Source organism: Mesocricetus auratus, unplaced genomic scaffold (genome assembly GCF_017639785.1).
Source record: "Mesocricetus auratus isolate SY011 unplaced genomic scaffold, BCM_Maur_2.0 Super-Scaffold_100691, whole genome shotgun sequence".
Classification (NCBI taxonomy): domain Eukaryota; kingdom Metazoa; phylum Chordata; class Mammalia; order Rodentia; family Cricetidae; genus Mesocricetus; species Mesocricetus auratus.
In genome coordinates this window covers 51,402,217-51,420,220 of record NW_024429267.1, presented here as the reverse complement: position 1 = coordinate 51,420,220, position 18,004 = coordinate 51,402,217, and the positions used below count along the sequence as shown (strand labels likewise).

General features: G+C 49.4%; 1 protein-coding gene across 1 annotated transcript in view; it reads left to right on the top strand.

Moving 5' to 3' along the window:
- Positions 1–16,485, top strand: part of Trim71 (tripartite motif containing 71) — a 54,470-nt gene extending 37,985 nt beyond the window's left edge. Inside the window, exons 3-4 of the mRNA XM_040740188.1 lie at positions 6,943–7,077; positions 9,709–16,485. Coding sequence (XP_040596122.1) covers positions 6,943–7,077; positions 9,709–11,160 — 1,587 coding nt within the window. The 3' untranslated portion in view covers positions 11,161–16,485. The remainder of the gene's footprint in view (positions 1–6,942; positions 7,078–9,708) is intronic.
- Positions 16,486–18,004: the final 1,519 nt, after the last annotated feature.

Genomic DNA, 18,004 nt, shown 5'->3' with positions numbered 1-18,004 from the left:
TGGGAACCGGGAACCAGCCTGGGTCCTCTACAAAAGCAGCAAGTGTTCTTAACTTAACCTCTGCCTCTGCATAAGCACATTCGGAGGTGTGTGTGTGGTTTTTTTTTTTTTTTTTTTGGTTTTTCCAGACAGGGTTTCTCTGTGGCTTTGGAGGCTGTCCTGGAACTAACTCTTGTAGACCAGGCTGGTCTTGAACTCACAGAGATCCACCTGCCTCTGCCTCCTGAGTGCTGGGATTAAAGACCAACGCCCGGCTTTTTTTTTTTTGGCCCCCATTTCTTAAGTTATTGTATCTCCATTGTTCTGCTCTGTGATGATATGTCTGTCTCCACAGATAATGTGGTTACAATTGGAATTCCCTAAGAACTATTTAACTCAGTATGGTGTCATCCCTGGCTGGGGAATAAGAGCTGCATGGGGGGAGGGGCTGGGGCACACAGTATGCCTTTCCCTGGGTCCTACTCAGTGCAGGCACCCACCTGCCACCCTACTGCTCTACCAAGCATGCCACGCGATCTCCTGCCTATCCTAAGGTCTTTGTATATTCTTAAATACTCCATTTCTGCCCTTGGTGTTTTGTTTTTAGATTGAGACAGGGTTTTCCTATGGACCCTGACTATTCTGGAACTTGATTTATAGATCAGGATGGTTTTGAACTCAGGGAAGAATCTCCTTCCTCTGCTTAAGTGATGGGATTAAGGGAGGATGCCATCACATCTGGGTCTCCATAGAGACTGATAGCAACCAGGCGGCCAATGAACATGATAGATCTAACGCTGTACATTCTTTGCTTTGTGTGCTCAGCCACTCTAGGGAGTTGTCAAGAGTTAATGGAGAGGGCTGGAGAGATGGCCTAGCAGTTAAGAGCCCTGGCTGCTTGCTCTTCCAGAGGGCCTGAGTTTAATTCCCAGCAACCACATGGTGGCTACAACCATCCTTAAGGAGGTCTGGTGCCCTCTTCTGGCCTGCAGGCACACATGGAGGCAGGACACTGTATAGATAATAAATAAATTTGAGTGCTGGGTTAAAGGTGTGTGCCACCAACGCCTGGCAGTACAGCTCTTTGTAACTGTTTGATTTGACATCCACTTTGGCCTTCAAGCATCTACACACACCCCTTCCCTCCCTCCTGAAATTCAGGGTTTCACCAAGCAAAAGGCCAGCCTCAAATTCTTGTCGTGGAGTACTGGGGTTAAAGGTGTGCAACACGACTCTCATCTCTTTGAGGAGCTGGGGCCTCACATTTGTTAGACATGTTCAGTTTCCATAGGCCGGGCGTTGCTGGCGCATGCCTTTAATCCCATCACTCGGGAGGCAGAGGCAGGCCCATCTCTGAATTCGAGGCCAGCCTGGTCTACAGAGCAAGTTCCAGGACAGCCTCCAAAACAATACAGAGAAACCCTGTCTCGAAAAACAAAAACAAAATAAACAAAATGTTCAGTTTTCCATTGATTCACACTTTCAGCCCTCCAGCTTTATTTAGAAAATAAGCTTTCCCTAGCAATTCCTTTTCCCAAAATTGATCTGTTTGCTGCCTGGTGCCTCCCTCCTCCACTTTGGAGGTAATAACCACAGTGTAGAAAAGATTCGACACTTGCTGGTCACTGACCATGTTTCTGTCACCAAATTGCTGCCAGGCCCTGGACTCAGCAGTTAAAAACCATGGCATATGAAGCCTGGTTGGTTGGCCTTTCTCTGAGGGGCTTCGAGGGTACCCCAATACCTCTTTTTTCCCACCAGCCTTCCTGTCTGACACCTTCAATATTTGCTGGTGTGCTTGAATCTCCACAGGCATCTTGGCTTTTATCTGATTAAATTACGGCTTAGTCCACTGACTGCCAGTCAGAGTCTCTGGGTGACCCTGCACTGGCAGCTGCCTTGAGAGACCCAACAAGTCCTTAAATATTAGGTACCCTATAAAGAGAATCCCAAGCGCCCCCCTTCCCCCCCATCAGGAGGGGGCCTACCAATGCACCCATGCATTCAAAGCTCTTAGGGCTTTTCATTGTCTGTATTTTATGACTTTTCCTGGGTGGTGTGCCTGTGTGTATGTGCACACTTGTGGGAGTCTGTTCTCTTACACCATATGGATTCCAGGTCATGAGACTTTGGCAAGCACCTGTGTCCATTGAACATAGATAGTAGTTCTCTGTCTTCCTCAGTGGGGGCTGGAGAGATGGCTCGGCAACAAGGTTAAGAGCACTGGCTGCTTTCCCAGAGGACCTGCCTCGATTCCCAGCACCCACATGGCATCTTTACAGTTGTCTGTAACTCCAGGTCCAGGGGATCCGACTCCCTCACACCGACATACATGTAGCCGGCAAAACACACTAGTACACATAAAATAAAAATCATTTAGAAAAAACAATTAGGACTTTTTTTTTTTTTTTGTCTTTTTTGTTTTTTGAGACAGGGTTTCTTTGTATTGCTTTGGAGGCTGTCCTGGAAATCGCTCTGTAGACCAGGCTAGCCTCGAACTCACAGAGATCTGCCTCTGCTTCCCAAGCACTGGATGCTGGGATTAAAGGAGGGCACCACCAATGCCCGGCTCAAATTAGGACTTTGTTGTTGTTGTTTGGGAGGGGGGTGTTCGAGACAAGGTTTCTCTGTGACTTTGGCGCCTGTACTAGAACTCACTCTGTAGATGATGCTGGCCTTGAACTCAAGAGATTCCCCTGCCTCTGCCCCCCGAGTGCTGGTATTAAAGGCGTGCGCCACCAACACCCATCTAGGACTTTTTTTTTTTTAATCCATCTTCAAAAGTTTAAGATAAGTTTTGAAGAATTGTTATTATGTGTATGGCTGTTCTGCCTGCAGAGTTAATGTGTGGCGTGAGTGCCTGGTGTCCATAGAAGCAGAATCGGGCACTGAACACATCCGATTGCTTGGTAGCTGATTTTAATGTGGTGAAGATGTCAAGAGTGGACGGTGGGAGTCCCGTGTGTGTATTCGAGGCTCCCACTCCTTGGCCAGTGTCAGTAGTGGCTGCCCTGCAGGAGCCAGCTGGTATGCACAGTTGGCGTCATGGCCCTCTGTTGCCATCTAATGGTCTTTCAGAAGATCATAGTTAGTTCTCTAAGCCCGGTCAAAAGTGTCTGTAAATCCAGACAGACACTCATACATAAAAGTAAAGTAAAACACGGCTTTGGTTTCTTTTGTTTTTTCGAGACAGGATTTCTTTCTTCTTCTTTTTTTTTTTAAGATTTATTTATTTGTTATGTATACAGTGTTCTGTCTGTATCCATGCCTGCAGGCCAAAAGAGGGCATTATTACAGATGGTTGTGAGCCACCATGTGGTTGCTGGGAATTGAACTCAGGACCTCTGGAACAGCAGTCAACACTCTTAACCTCTGAGCCATCTCTCCAGCCCGACAGGGTTTCTCTGTATTGTTTTGGAGACTGTCCTGGAACTCACTTTGTAGACCTGGCTGGCCTCGAACTCACAGAGATCCGCCTGCCTCTGCCTCCCGAGTGCTGGGATTAAAGGCCTGCGACACCACCGCCTGGCATAAAACACATTTTTAAAATGAGTATTCCGTGCAGCACGTGTTTTGGAACAGAGATCTATCTCTCTTAACTGCAAAGGCCGCCGCCACCGAGGCCTCTTCCTCCCTGCAGACCCAGTACCTGCGGCCGTGTGTTCAGGCCCAGGCCCATTGCACCTCTGTACAAAGCCCTCTTCACCATCCCGAGGAATTCCTCGGCCCTTACTTTAAGTTGCTCGGGTGCCACAAGACCTTTAAATCCCTTCTGCCCGTTGAAAGGCACAGAGCTTCCAGTAAGTACAGCCGGGGGGTGATAGGTACACGAAGGCCTCCGGGGACGTCCTAAGACGCAGATGAGTGAAGCTGGCCAAGAGGGGCGTGGCTGTCCTCCCCAGGTGAGAGAAGGGCCATCGCTCCCACTTTGCACCGGTCCTTTCTGTAGGGGCCACGCATTTGCATAGAGTGTTGACCAGCATCAGCACAAGTTAGTCATTTAAGAAGGGGCACCCTCAACTCAGAAAATGGCCCCACTATAGCGGCCCGTGCCGCCTTTCCGGTTGATGATGGTTGTAAGACAAGCCGTCTCCCCTCCCAGGTCCCTTACCGTAATGGTTTTCATCAAGCCAGGAGACCTGTGAGACGCAGCTATTGCATTTTTGAAAATCACTTTAAAGGTGATGATTGGCATGCGGGTGGTATCTGGTTAACACATGTAAGCGCGTTTGGTACATTTTGCCAGCTAGCTGTGTGTGGGAAATGCATGCATGTGCCTTTGTGTTCGTGTGGAGTTCAGAGAACCTGTCACCACCATTTGGGTCCCAGCCTGCAGCAGGCACCTTTACCTGCTGAGCTAACTTGTGGCCCCTCATTTGCATATATACAGAGTCCTTCATCTTCCCCTTGCGCCCCCCTTCTAGGACAGTCAGGCCTTCACAGAGAGACCCTGTGCTGTCTTGAAAAAGGGTCAGCTAGCCTGTTCACTGTGGGTGTTGGTGACCCACCTGCACAGAGTAGTGTCGGCCATTCTGCACTTGCTGCTTACTCGATCTTGTTTTTTTTTTTTTTGGATGCAGGATCTGTATGTAACTCAGGCTGCCCTTGAACTCAGAACCACTTGCCTCTGCATTCTGATCTTAGGAATTATATATAGGATGTGCCACTCAGGCCGGAAAGCTTCACATTACAAGTATTGGAAAAGGGGACCCCCACTCCCAAGGTAACTTCCTTTAGAAACATAGACTTCCCAGAGGTTAATTAAGAGAAATCTGAAGGTGTGTGTGTTACACACACGCACAATTAAAAACAAACTCCTTTAAAAAAATTAAGATGGAGTGGGTAGGGATGGCTGGGTGGTTAAGAATACTTGTTGCTCTTAAAGTCCTAGCTCCCACATGGTGTTTTGCAATGATTTATAACTCCAGTTCTAGGGATCTAACGCCCTCTCTTTAGACTTTAGCCAGCATTAGGCATACACCTGATTCATATACATACATGCAAGCAGAACACTTATACATGTAGTAAACATTAAATAAATAAAACCCCTTTTAAAAAATCGGGGCTGGAGAGATGGCTTAGAGGTTAAGAGCACTGACTGCTCTTCCATAGGTCCTGAGTTCAATTCCCAGCGACCACATGGTGGCTCACAGCCATCTACAATTCAGTCTGGTGCCCTCTTCTGGCATGTAGGCAGAACACTGTATATGTAATAAATAAACCATTAAAAAAAATCAAGGCTGGCTGTGGAGGCACATGCCTTTAATTCCAGCAGAGACAGGTGGGTCTCTGAGTTTGAGGCCAGCCTGGTCTATAAAGTGAGTTAAAGAGAGAGACTGCATCCTACCCTGTGGACAGTCTGTAAGCACCTAGAGTCAGCTGCAGCTTAGCACCTCACAGTTTGGGGGTTGACAGGCAGCCATACGAAAGCCCCCAGGCCAGGAGGTAGCATGTAGGAGTCCCAGCCATACATAAGTACTGGACTTCCTGGCTTGGAAGAGTGTTTGTAAAAAGAAGGCAGGCCATCCGTGTCTGTACCAACAGCAGAGAGGTGGTTTCCACGAGGAAGGGGCCTGCGGGGGACTTGGTTTCAGAGCACGAGAGTTCTGGGTGGCAGTGACGGCTGCACCGGGGTCACAGAATGTCACTGGTGGTTGTTTCCTTTCTGTTCTGCGGATCTCACCACAACTGATCGGTAGACACAAAATAAGAAATGTTGGAGGCCAGTGAGGTGGCCCAGTGGCTCAGTTCTGCCAAACCCAACGCCCTGAGTTCCGTGGCTGGGACCCACAAATGTGGAAGGAGAGGCTGATGGTCAAATTGTCCTCATGCCCCTGCGTGTGTGCCGTGGTGCCTATCTATGTGTGTGTATACATACTTATCACCTGAGTGGCACGCACACACACACACACACACACACACACACACACACACACACACACACACACACACACACACACACACACACACACACCCTCAGTTTCTTACATGCCTCAGCCAAGAGCTGAGCCCCGGGTAGCAGCAGCAGTGTGTGACTCGGTGCTTGGTTCTCTGCACGTTTTATCCTGGGCTTCTCTCATGTTGCTGTCAACCAGGGTTTGAGAGGATTGTGGTAAATGCCTACCACTGCTCTCCCTGTCCGCTGCTCTCCCTGTCCGCTGCTTTCCCGTCCACTGCTTTCCCTGTCCACTGCTCTCCCACTGCTTTCCCTGTCCGCTGCTTTCCCGGGGGTTTGGCTGTGCACGCGACGCTTGCACCTTCTGTGCCCACCTGGTCAGACCATCTGCTCTAAAATGGGCTCCTGACAGCCAAAATCCTGTTTCTCGGTGTCTCAAAGAAATCCTTGTGGGTGGGGCTTTTTTTGAAGACGCTTCATGTAATATTAACAAACACACCAGCCCTTCTGGATTAATTTTTTATGAACAATATGTCGGATTCAGCCAGCTGATATACTGAGCTGGTGGGTGAGATGAAGGGCCCCTGGCTGCAGGGCGTGATTGATGGTTTTCTTAGGTTAGATCAGGTGATACTCCCACAGTGCACATTGTGTTGGTTCCTGTTTGGTCAGGGGAGATTGCTGACAGCTGATGCACGGGAGAAGCCGCTAACCCATGTCAGCGTGCCATGAGGCCCCTCCCTGGCATGCTGACCTGTAAGAGTCTTCGGGTTCAGGGAGTAACTCCAAGAGATCTGAAATCTGTGGCGAGAGAGCTGTAAACTTTATATCCGAGGCTCATTCCCAGTATTTGACTCTGTTGTCAGTCTCCCTTAATAGTCTTGATACTCACCGGAGGCGCCATTTCTGAAACACAGAGAGACCCACCTCTCAACTCTTCAATTCCACCTCCGCAGGTGCCAGCAACATTGTTCGAGCTTGAGCCCCTCAAGGCCCGACGGAAGCTTCTGTCTCAGGCAAGGAGTGGGGTCCCTTCCAGTGCCTAAAGTTCCTGTTTGCTTTTCTAGCTGAGCATCGAGCAGGCCCAGACTGTGGCAGAACAGGTTGAGATGAAGTCAAAGGTGGTCCAGTCAGAGGTCAAGGCCGTGACAGCCCGCCACAAGAAGGCCCTGGAGGAGCGCGAGTGTGAGCTCTTGTGGAAGGTAATGGCGTGCGCGGCTCCCCTAGTCTGGCCTGTGCTGAACTCTCTAGCTTCATTTCTGATCTGAGGCCCGAGTTCTATGTTTGGAACAGCTGGTAATTTTCCAGAAAGATGGGGTGGAGGGAGGTGTCCCTGGAACGCTGGATGTCATTCATGTAGAGAAACAACAAGAAACCCTTTCAGAAGCCCCAGTATCCAGGATGGGGCAGGGCTCAGGTTTTCTGTTGCTCACCCTGGAAAGGAGACAGACAAGAGGGAGACAATCGGAGCTCTTGTTAGCAGAGGGAGGGGTGGATAGGAAACAGGCCTTATTTTTGGTGTCCTGGCTGTCTATACTTCCTGACCCCATGTGGAAAGCCTCCACTTGCTGAGGGTGGGGGGGTGGGGCGGGGAGATGGGGAGTGTGTTTCCTGTTGAAGGCAGGGGAGAGCTCTGGAGGGCCAGTAGATAAGAATCAGCTGGGAAGACTCGCCAATCCACTCACAGCAGCACCTTAGCCATGCTGGGTGTGTCCCCCCCACCCGAGAAGAACGGCCAGCTCGGGCTACCTACAGTACAGGCCGGTATTCAACCCTGATTCTGAACACAGGGCTGCAAAAGTGACTGTCAGGTGGCTTATTTTGAGCTAGTACAATGGTAGGGACAATGTCTTAGTTCCCTTAAAATTAGTTTAAGATTTTTTTTTTAAATTGTGTGGGCGCTGGGCAGTGACGGCGGCCCGCGCATGCCTTTAATCCCAGCACTCAGGAGGCAAGGCGGATCCGTCTACAAGAGCTAGTTCTGGGACAGCCTCCAAAGCCACAGAGAAACCTTGTCTCGAAAAATGAAAACAAAAAAGTAAAATAAAATAAAAACTGTGTGGGCATTTGACTCATGCCTGTGGAGGCATAAAATTCCCCAGAGCCCGAGTTTCAGGTGAGCTTCCTGACCTGGGTGCTGGGAACCAAACCCTGGTCTTTGGCCAAGAACATTCCATGCTGCGCACTCAAGTGCTGTGCCGTCTCTCCCGCCCTTGTTTTAACTATGTGTGCTGAGTGTGGCTTTTGTGCATGTGAGTTGCAGGTGCACACAGGGCCCAGAAGAGCGTGTGGCTCTCCTGGAGCTGGGATTGCAGATAGTTGTAAGCCTCTTGACAAGGACTGTCATGTGGATCGAACTGGGGTTGTTCTACAACAACCCCGTTGCTGTCAGGCCCTGAGATGTTGTGTGTCAGACAGTGAGAATTGGCGCTAGCAAGCCCCTCTTCTGGATTCCCTGGTGGCCGTGGTAGCTCTGGGGCATTGTTTTGGCTGTGCTCCTTCCTCACTGGCTTGCCTAGGGTTTTGTTTGTTTGTTTGTTTTGTTTTGAGTTGGGTGTCTCTCTGTAGGCGCCCGGCTTCCTGGAACTCACTGTGTAAGGTCAGAGATGCACTTTCCCCTGCCTCCCGCTCCCAAGTGCTGGGATTGAAGGTGGGTGTTGCCACACCTAGCTCTGTAGCGGTTCTTTTGGCGAGGTTGGAAGATGCCATCCCCCTCCCCCCGTGTGTTATTAGACCATGTCTATTTTCCCTCGGAGTCCCTGTTCTTCAATAAACTTGCTCGTTTCGTAGACGCCTCCATCTCATCCTCATTTCACTCCTGTTGGTACAATAAAATATCCCAACAAAGGAGAGTCTATTCTGTTATATAGTCCGTGGTTGAGGGAAAGTAAAAAGCAGCATGGCACCCACGTTCCAGAGCAGAGAGAGGTGAATGTGTGTGTGGTAGTGGTCCAGCTAGCTTTTGGGGTGTGCCTTCTTCCTCCAGGGAATCCAATTCAGAAAGATACCTCACAGACAGGCCCATATAGCTAGCCTACAATGATCTAGACTTTCCCACAGAGACCCTGTCCCAGGTAGTCTAGTTTTATCAGATTGACAGTTAAGGCCTGCTGTGGAGGAACACAAAGCAGTTGGACTTCTGTGAGTTCAAATCCAGCCTGGCTTATCTAGTGAGTCTGTCTAACACCACAGACACAGACAGACAGACAGACAGACAGACAGACAGACAGACACACACACACACACACACACACACACACACACACACACACACACACACACCCCTCCCAGGGATCTAGCCCCTCTGACCTCTGTGGGTACCCGCACTCATATGCACACACTTAAAACAGCAACATTTATTTATTTATTTATTTATTTTTGGTTTTTCGAGACAGGGTTTCTCTGTAGCTTTGGAGGCTGTACTGGAACTCACTTGGTAGACCAGGCTGGCCTCGAACTCACAGAGATCCGCCTGCCTCTGCCTCCCGAGTGCTGGGATTAAAGGCGTGCGCCACCAACGCCCGGCTAACATTTATTTTTTTAATCTAGACCTCAGAAAAGTTGTTGTGGGCCTCATAGCTTTCAGGCCAGTCTTGGTGCTAGGCAAACCTGGAATTGGGTTGCTTCTGATGGTGGCAGTCACCTTGCTCAGAGCCACGGAACTGAAGAATTGAATTGAATGCAAAAGGAATGTTCTGATTTGTTTGTCAGATAGTAAGATCTAGTTCCACGTAATTCGGGTTTTTGTGCCTCCACTCCAGGTCTCGGCGTGGGTTTCTCTCACACACACTCTGTGCTTGGTTCTGAGTCTGTTTCTGCTCTCCCATCTCCAGGTGGAGAAGATAAGGCAGGTCAAGGCCAAGTCTCTATACCTGCAGGTGGAGAAGCTTCGTCAAAACCTCAACAAGCTGGATAGCACCGTCAGTGCTGTGCAGCAGGTCCTGGAAGAGGGCCGGGCCTTGGACATCCTGCTGGCCCGAGACCGGATGCTGGCCCAGGTGCAGGAGCTCAAGACCATCCGGAGCCTCCTGCAGCCCCAGGAAGACGATCGAGTCATGTTCACCCCCCCTGACCAAGCCTTGTACCTGGCCCTCAAGTCTTTCGGCTTCGTGAGCAGCGGGGCCTTTGCCCCGCTCACAAAAGCCACAGGAGATGGCATTAAGCGGGCCCTTCAGGGCAAAGTCGCCTCCTTCACCGTGATGGGCTACGACCACGACGGCGAGCCTCGACTCTCGGGGGGTGACCTGATGTCGGCTGTGGTCCTGGGTCCCGATGGCAACCTGTTCGGGGCAGAAGTAAGTGATCAACAGAACGGGACCTACGTGGTGAGCTACAGGCCGCAGCTCGAGGGGGAGCACCTGGTGTCTGTGACCCTGTGTAACCAGCACATAGAGAACAGCCCCTTCAAGGTGGTGGTCAAGTCGGGCCGCAGCTACGCGGGCATCGGGCTCCCTGGGCTGAGCTTCGGCAGCGAAGGCGACAGTGAGGGCAAGCTGTGCAGGCCCTGGGGCGTGAGTGTGGATAAGGAGGGCTACATCATCGTGGCTGACCGCAGCAATAACCGCATCCAGGTGTTCAAACCCTGTGGCTCCTTCCACCACAAGTTTGGTACCCTAGGTTCCCGGCCTGGGCAGTTTGACCGGCCCGCCGGGGTGGCCTGCGATGCCTCCCGCAGGATCGTGGTGGCGGACAAAGACAATCATCGCATCCAGGTCTTCACTTTCGAGGGCCAGTTCCTCCTCAAGTTCGGCGAGAAAGGCACCAAGAACGGGCAGTTCAACTACCCGTGGGACGTAGCAGTGAATTCCGAGGGCAAGATCCTGGTCTCGGACACCCGGAACCACCGCATACAGCTGTTCGGGCCTGACGGGGTCTTCCTGAATAAGTACGGCTTCGAGGGGTCTCTCTGGAAGCACTTTGACTCGCCACGGGGCGTGGCTTTCAACCATGAGGGGCACCTGGTAGTCACCGATTTCAACAACCACCGGCTCCTGGTCATTCACCCTGATTGCCAATCAGCACGCTTCTTGGGCTCCGAGGGCAGCAACAACGGGCAGTTCCTCCGACCTCAGGGCGTGGCTGTGGACCAGGAAGGGCGAATCATTGTGGCCGACTCCAGAAATCACCGGGTGCAGATGTTTGAAGCCAACGGCAGCTTCCTGTGCAAGTTTGGTGCTCAAGGCAGTGGCTTCGGACAGATGGACCGCCCCTCGGGTATTGCGGTCACCCCAGATGGATTGATCGTCGTGGTGGACTTTGGCAACAATCGAATCCTCATCTTCTAATTGCATCTTCTGGGTTTCCGTGTTTAGGGTGTGCATGTGTGTCTCTCTTTTTTTTTTTTTTTTTAATTTCAAAGAAGAAATCATCTCAGGGATATTTCTTTTACTTTTCCTCCCCTTTTTTATTTTTTTTTTAAGAGAACAAAAGTACAACATTGCTTTAAGTCCTACCTCATCTTTTTTTTTTTTTTTAAACAGATGAATGTAATTCTCTTGTGCAGGGATGGAGCCTGTGAAGTGATACTTTCTATCTACCTCAGATCTTTGCATGGCCCTGCTAGCAGCCCTCTTTGCTCCTCCATGCTTGCATTCCCTCCCTCTTGAGGGTATGGAATGCACAGGCCTGCGCTCCTGCATCCTCGAGGGCACTGGAAGCATATGGTGGGGTGCATTTCATAGATTGAGCCAAGGAAACCCAAAAAAAAAACCTTACTAAGTAAAAAAGGAAAGTGTAAGGTGTTGGAAAGATAGGATTTAAAATTCATGGTTCTAGAGTATTTGTGTTCTTGGGAGTACTGTGTGCATGGGTTAGGTTGTTTGATCTTTCTTGGGGAAAAAAACTTCCTTTTTTTTTTTTTTTCTCTTTTAAATGCTGCAACAGAGCTTTCCTCTGTTCTCGGGTTTACCTCAGTGTCTAACATCTTCATCCCTAGGATGGCTGTGGCTTGCTAGCCAAGAAAAGCAGACCATTCATATTTTAGGTGTCTGGTCTTTTGTTTCTGCTTAAGAAAGGGGTGTGTGTATGTGTGCGTGCGCTGCGTGTGTTTCAAAGCCGTCTTCGCCTGGGGCGGGGAAAGCTGGACTTGACACCTGGCATCCCAGGGAACGCTGTCTTCCCAGTTTGCTTTCTGAAAAGTAAGTTTAGCTCAGGACTCTCAGTTAAAAGTGTTCTCAAGTTTCTGTGTTTTGTTTAGAAAGACTTAGGTATAAGCAAATAAGTCAACCTTGTTCTCAGAGAGGGGCTTTCCAGATGTGGACCGGGTGCCACAGGCATGGTGGTTGCTGGAGAAGGGAGGCGCCCCCACATCAGGGACTGCTCAGGAGGGCGGGGATCCCGTCCCAAGAGTGAACGTTCTGCAGGAGTGTAGAGTAGGCAAAGGGATAAACTTTTATTTGAAAAGCACAATTTTTTTTCCTGCTTTGGAAGTTCAGGGACTATGGAAGAATGTTTGAATGAGAAGTAGGAGCCCCATCCCCGCCCCCTTGGCTCAGGTCTCTTTTTCTTTTCCTCAGGATCCTTGAACCTGAGTGGAGTCAGACCTCAAGGTTAACATGAACCCCACTCCCTACCCCCAAAGGCCTTTGAATGTAAAGCATTTGTAAACCAAATCCCCACTAACCCAAAGTGCAGGACACAATATATATCCTTTTTAAGCCTGTACCAAAGAATAGAAACGTGGGTGTATGTGGCTCCCGTGCCACTTAAAGACTGATTGTGGCGACCCTCAGATTGGATCTTGTCGATGACATCATCATCTGAGGATGAGGACCCGGCCAAGCCCCCAAACTCCTCACTACTGAAATCAGATCGGATTCGAAAGGGGCTCCCATCGCTGGCTGAGGACGGAAGAGCTCCTGCCCGAAACAGACCAAAAGATCGTTTTTCTGTCCAGAATGGATTTGGTTTTAAAAGAAGAAAGGTAATAAATGGAGCGGTTACTTCCTGTCATCCCAAGGAGAAGGTGGTGATGGACCAATCCGATTGCTCGGGGACATTTTAACTTGCCAGTATGAACTACCGCGTCCATTCCCATGACTTTCAGTTTCAGGATTTCTGGGTGACCCAAAATGGGGAAGCGGGTGTCAGAGTTGCTTCATCAGGGAGAATGGTACACAATCAGGGAACCCCAAAAGTAGCTTCTGGCTGCCGACTCCCCACTTACAGGAATGATGACAGGAGCACAAGCTCCTTTGCTAAAAAAAATTTAATGGTGGGTCCTTCTCCAATTCATATGCTTACAGCCTTTCTTATGCCCCCTAAGTGTTAACATGACTTTTATAGGGCAGAGTAACCGGGAGGCAACTCCCCCCCCCCCCCCCCAGTCTGCCCAACATGTTCTTAAACACTCAAAGCAACTGACTTTTCATCCTTAATGATGATTCTAATCCGAAAAAATGGATCTTGATAACTAACATTCTCAGGAACTGGATTTTAATTGTGGCCAGGGAAAAGCTATTTTTCAGTGCTAATTCTAGTTTTTTGCCGTTCCTCCTCACAGCTTACCTATGGCAGGAATGCTGGCTGTTCAGTGGGAAATTTTTCTGGTGAATTACGACAAATACAAATACTTGATGTTTTACTTAGGATTTGATCGCTCAGTCCAGGTTTCCACCTCATGGCTGAAATGGTTGGGTCTTAAAGAGAAGTGGATAGGCCGTCACAGGCTTAGAGCAGGGTGGGTGTGTCCTCAGAGGTAGGCGCTCTTTTGCCTTTCTGTATCCAGAATGGTGTTTGCCTGGCTTCTAAGAGACACGGTCACACTTGGAGAACTTTTGTTTTTGAAACAAGTGGCCATTTGTGGCCTCCTGAGGTTGACTCCTGGCCTGTGGGGGCTCTGGTGCTAAGCACTTTGGAGAGTGTAATAGTGGACTGTCCCATATCATGATACAAAGCATGCTTGGTGCACCCTCATGTGAGGATGCCATTCGTGTGTGCGTGGGGTACAACCGGAGAGAGACTGGGCCGGGTCCCGGGAGGCAGGCAGGCAGGCAGGCAGGCAGGCAGCCGTCCCCATGGAGACCTTCCCTGGTTAGGTGACAGAAGTTGGAGAGGGTGAGGACCAGGAGGTCCCTATTGGAAGTGAACACATCTAAGTTTGAGTATTAAACACCTGCTTGCCACCTGCTTAACATTCCAAAAGTATAGAAGAAATGACTAACCTCGTGAGGCAACCCTGTCTGCCTCCGTAGAGGTGCTCTGTTGCAGCTGGCAGGTGACTCCTAAAGGTGGCTCCGGCCAGTTGTCTGGGCCGTCCCCTGAGTGCACTAAACTCCTCGTGGATACCCTCTTTAAGTCTAACTTATCTGGGGAAACATACAAGGGTACCCTAAACAGAACTGGACTTGGTGTTGGGCCAAAGGATGTGCAGGCACTTTGAGGTGGGTGGTTCAGTCTGTCACTGTGGTTAAGCCAAAGCTTAGTTATTGGAGTTGGGAGGTCTTGTAGGCTTGAAGCAGCATAGTACTGTTTGTGTTGTCTTCTGGGTTTGGAAGATTGTAAGGTTACTGTGTTCTGGTAGGTAGTCAAAGGTATGCCAAAGTTTTTAGGCTTTTTTTTTTCCTGTTGTTTAAGAAATAATGAACATATGTATACAGAGAGAGAGAGAGAGACAGCGGTGCCAAAACGTATTTATTTAGAACATCTCTCTCCTGAGAGGTTCTGACAGTCTGGGGCTGTGGTGAAGGCTGACACATCACCTGTGCACGTTAGGTAGGCTTGGGGCCTCCTGACACTAAAGGGCTTTCTCTGACTTCGTGTGGGCCAGGGTCACAGGACACAGCGCCCCTCACCACACTGATTGGGTTACACGCAAATTTTTCTACCTCACTCACGGCAAAGTCATCTACCTCACGTCGGCACCTGCTGGGTCTGAAACGGGTTAGTGTTACTCCGATGGGGAGTGGGCAGGCTGCCTCAGAGGAAACAGTTTAGGGATCCAGAACTGACTTTCCGTAGAGAAACGTTTGACCTTGAACAAGAGACGTTTTGTCGGTGTAGTCATTCATCCAGGTAGTTCTCGGCCAATCTTGCTTTCCCCCTGCCACAGACCCAATCCTGCATACAGTATTAGGAAGTTTTTCTGGCCTGATGGAGAACTACAAGAGAAAGCTGTTGTATCTGTTAGGAGTGTCTACAAACATGCCCTTTTAGTTGGAACCCTAAAGGTCTTTTGGGGAGCATTCAGGGTTTGAAGGGAACAAGAACCTCTGGCTTCATGATTGTATTTGTGGCTGTCTGCAATGGCTGGGGATGTGTGCACTGCTCTTTGATTTGATTATTTGCTCTTCCTACCAAAGGCAACACTTTGACATTTGTTGTGCCCCTCCCCCCTTTTCTTCTTTGTTAAATACTTGATAAATTTGAGAAGCACATTATCAGGAAATGCTGTACTGTTAACCTACCTCTGTACATCCCGGTAACCTTCTGGTCGACCTGGGTGAGAGCCTCCTGAAGGCCACCAGAGTTAACTGGGTTTGGGTTTATGAATAAATGTCACCGTGAAGAAATACCTCAATAATGTCTATTTTTAAAATTGGTCTTACGGGTTAACAGATGCAGCCTGGTGGGCTGTTTTCCATCGTCATTTAACCAGCAATGGTTCTAAATGTTTTTGTGTATCCACATGGTCTTAGACCTCCTTTTAATGATTGTATTAACTTAACGAGCTCAGGTCGTATCTTAAGGCTATCTCAGAGCACACTGGCTCTCGTGGCAGCAAAGCGTTGACTTTGTGACCAGCTTTTGGTTCTAGCCGTCTGTGTAGTTGTACTCCTTTAGGGGGAGACTGTTCATATGTATGGGGCTTTCTTGTTTTTAGGGTGGTAAAGTGTCTTTTCCCTTTCAATGCTGGTGAGGGTGGGTGGTTTAGCGATGTTTAACTAGCACGTTACATGTAGTTGTGGGTGGGAGGGTTGTTCGGTTTTTGTTTTAATGGATCTTGTTGAATACTGTCCATTAGCTCTCGTGCCTGGTCAGCCAAGGGGGAAGAAAAAAGGAACTTACTTTTTCAGTAACTGTAGACTACGCAGCTCGGTGGGGCGCCCCCCCTTTTTTTTTAAGATCTGGGTGGGATTCACCGAGGCTTGTTGCCTGGTGACCAGATTAAGTCTGTTCTTCTCACAACAAGCTGAAGGAGCAGACTGCCAGCATTCTTCCCTGGCAGCAGCCCACCTGGGATTCCAGCTGCCTCTGCCACTTTTAGAATTGCTGTGGCATTTCAGAGCTCATCAAGGCAGTGGGTGGTTAGGGGAATTTCCCCCAAACCTCAAAGCAAAAGTGTTTTTTTTTTTTTAATGGGGGGGCAAGTCCCTTTCCTTGCGTTTTGGACTTTTACCTTTAAAACCTTAAATGTTACTATTGCTAGCCGCAGGCATGACGGGCAGTGAGCAGGTGAAGAGTCAATGGAGAAGAGTTCCAAACCTCCTGTGAGCTGACAGGCTTCTGAATGTATCTCTGTGCTCCACAGGGAAGGCTGGAGAAGTAGCAAGGAGACGTATCAGCTACTGCAGCCTTAAAACAAAGCCGGTGTCTCTTTGGACTTTAAAATTGTTCCTATGCAGCTTATTTTATTTTTGTTTAATCAAATAAAGAGGGTCTTCCTGTGAAAACTGTGTCTGTGTGGTCTTTCCGTCTGGATTAGGTGTGTGTGCGCGCGCTTGTGGTGGGACATAACTCCCTGGGGTGTGGTCACCCCAGGACTGTGCATGGGCGTATGTGCTAACCTGAGTATTGGTAGAATTATTTTAAGAAAAGAGGCCTAGCCGGGCGGTGGTGGCACACACCATTAGTCCCAGGACTCGGAGGGCAGAGGCAGGCAGATCTTGGTAAGTTGGAGGCCAGCCTGGTCTACTGAGAGTGTGCCAGGATAGGTTCCAAAGCTACAATGAGAAACTCTGTCTCAAAAAAAAAAAAAAAAAAAAAAGGAAGAGAGAACCAACTCCTAGTCCCAGGACTCGGAGGGCAGAGGCAGGCAGATCTTGGTAAGTTGGAGGCCAGCCTGGTCTACTGAGAGTGTGCCAGGATAGGTTCCAAAGCTACAATGAGAAACTCTGTCTCAAAAAAAAAAAAAAAAAAAAAAAAAGAGAACCAACTCCCACAATTTGTCCTCTGACCTCCACATTTACACCATGAACACCACCCCCCTCATGTGTGCGTGCATTTAAATTGAAACAAAAAGCAGGCTCTGCATCTCTGTCCCTCCTTCTCCCAAAGGAGGGTAGTAGCAGATGTCTCTCCAGAGGGTGAGTGCTGTGTGTGACTCACCAGCTGCCACTGCTTTTTTTTCCCCCTCAACTTGGGGTGATGGGTAAGTATCCATTATCCATTTGAGAGCTTTGCTGCAACCCCGAGGAAAGTGAGTGACTCCTCCTGGTAGGTAGTTCCTGCTTGTGGGGGCCGGGGAGCAGGCACCAGAGCTTTTGAATTCTGCATGGTAGGCACATACATGTAATACCAGGAAAACCAAGGAGGGTCATGAAATTGGGGCCAGCATGTGCTATGCAGTGAGGTTCAGCTTAAAGCTCCCAAGATTGGGAATAGGTTTAGGGGCTGGGAGATGGCTCTGCTGTTAAAGAGTACTTGCAGAGGACCTAGATCGAGTTCCCAACCCCAGTTCTAGAGGATCCAATGCCCTCTTCTGGCCTCTGGGCGCACATCCATAGTGCACAGACCTACGTGGAGGTAAAACACCCATAAACAGAAAATAAAATTTTATTTATTAAATTATGAATGCTCTGTGATTGCAGGCCAGAACAGGGCAGCAGATCTCATTGCAGAAGGCTGTGAGCCACCATTAGGTTGCTGGGAATCACACCCAGGATCTCTGGAAGAGCAGCCATCTCTCCAGCCCCCATAGAAAACAACATTTAAGGATTGAAGCGAGCCCTGCCTGTTGCCACCTTTCTCTGGGATTTACTGGAAATAAAGCTCAGTCTTACCCGACTGTTTCTCGAAGCAGATGTCTCCGGGTTTGAGGAGGGTTCCCGGAAACTGGAGAACGCCCATCTGACAGAATTCTGTGTTTTTTCCTAAAACTGTTGTGGCTTGTCACTTCGATATGGCCAGAATGTAGAACGCTTGCTAAGAGGCAGGGTCCCCTCTTGAAAGCCCTGCGAGTTTGTGGTGGGC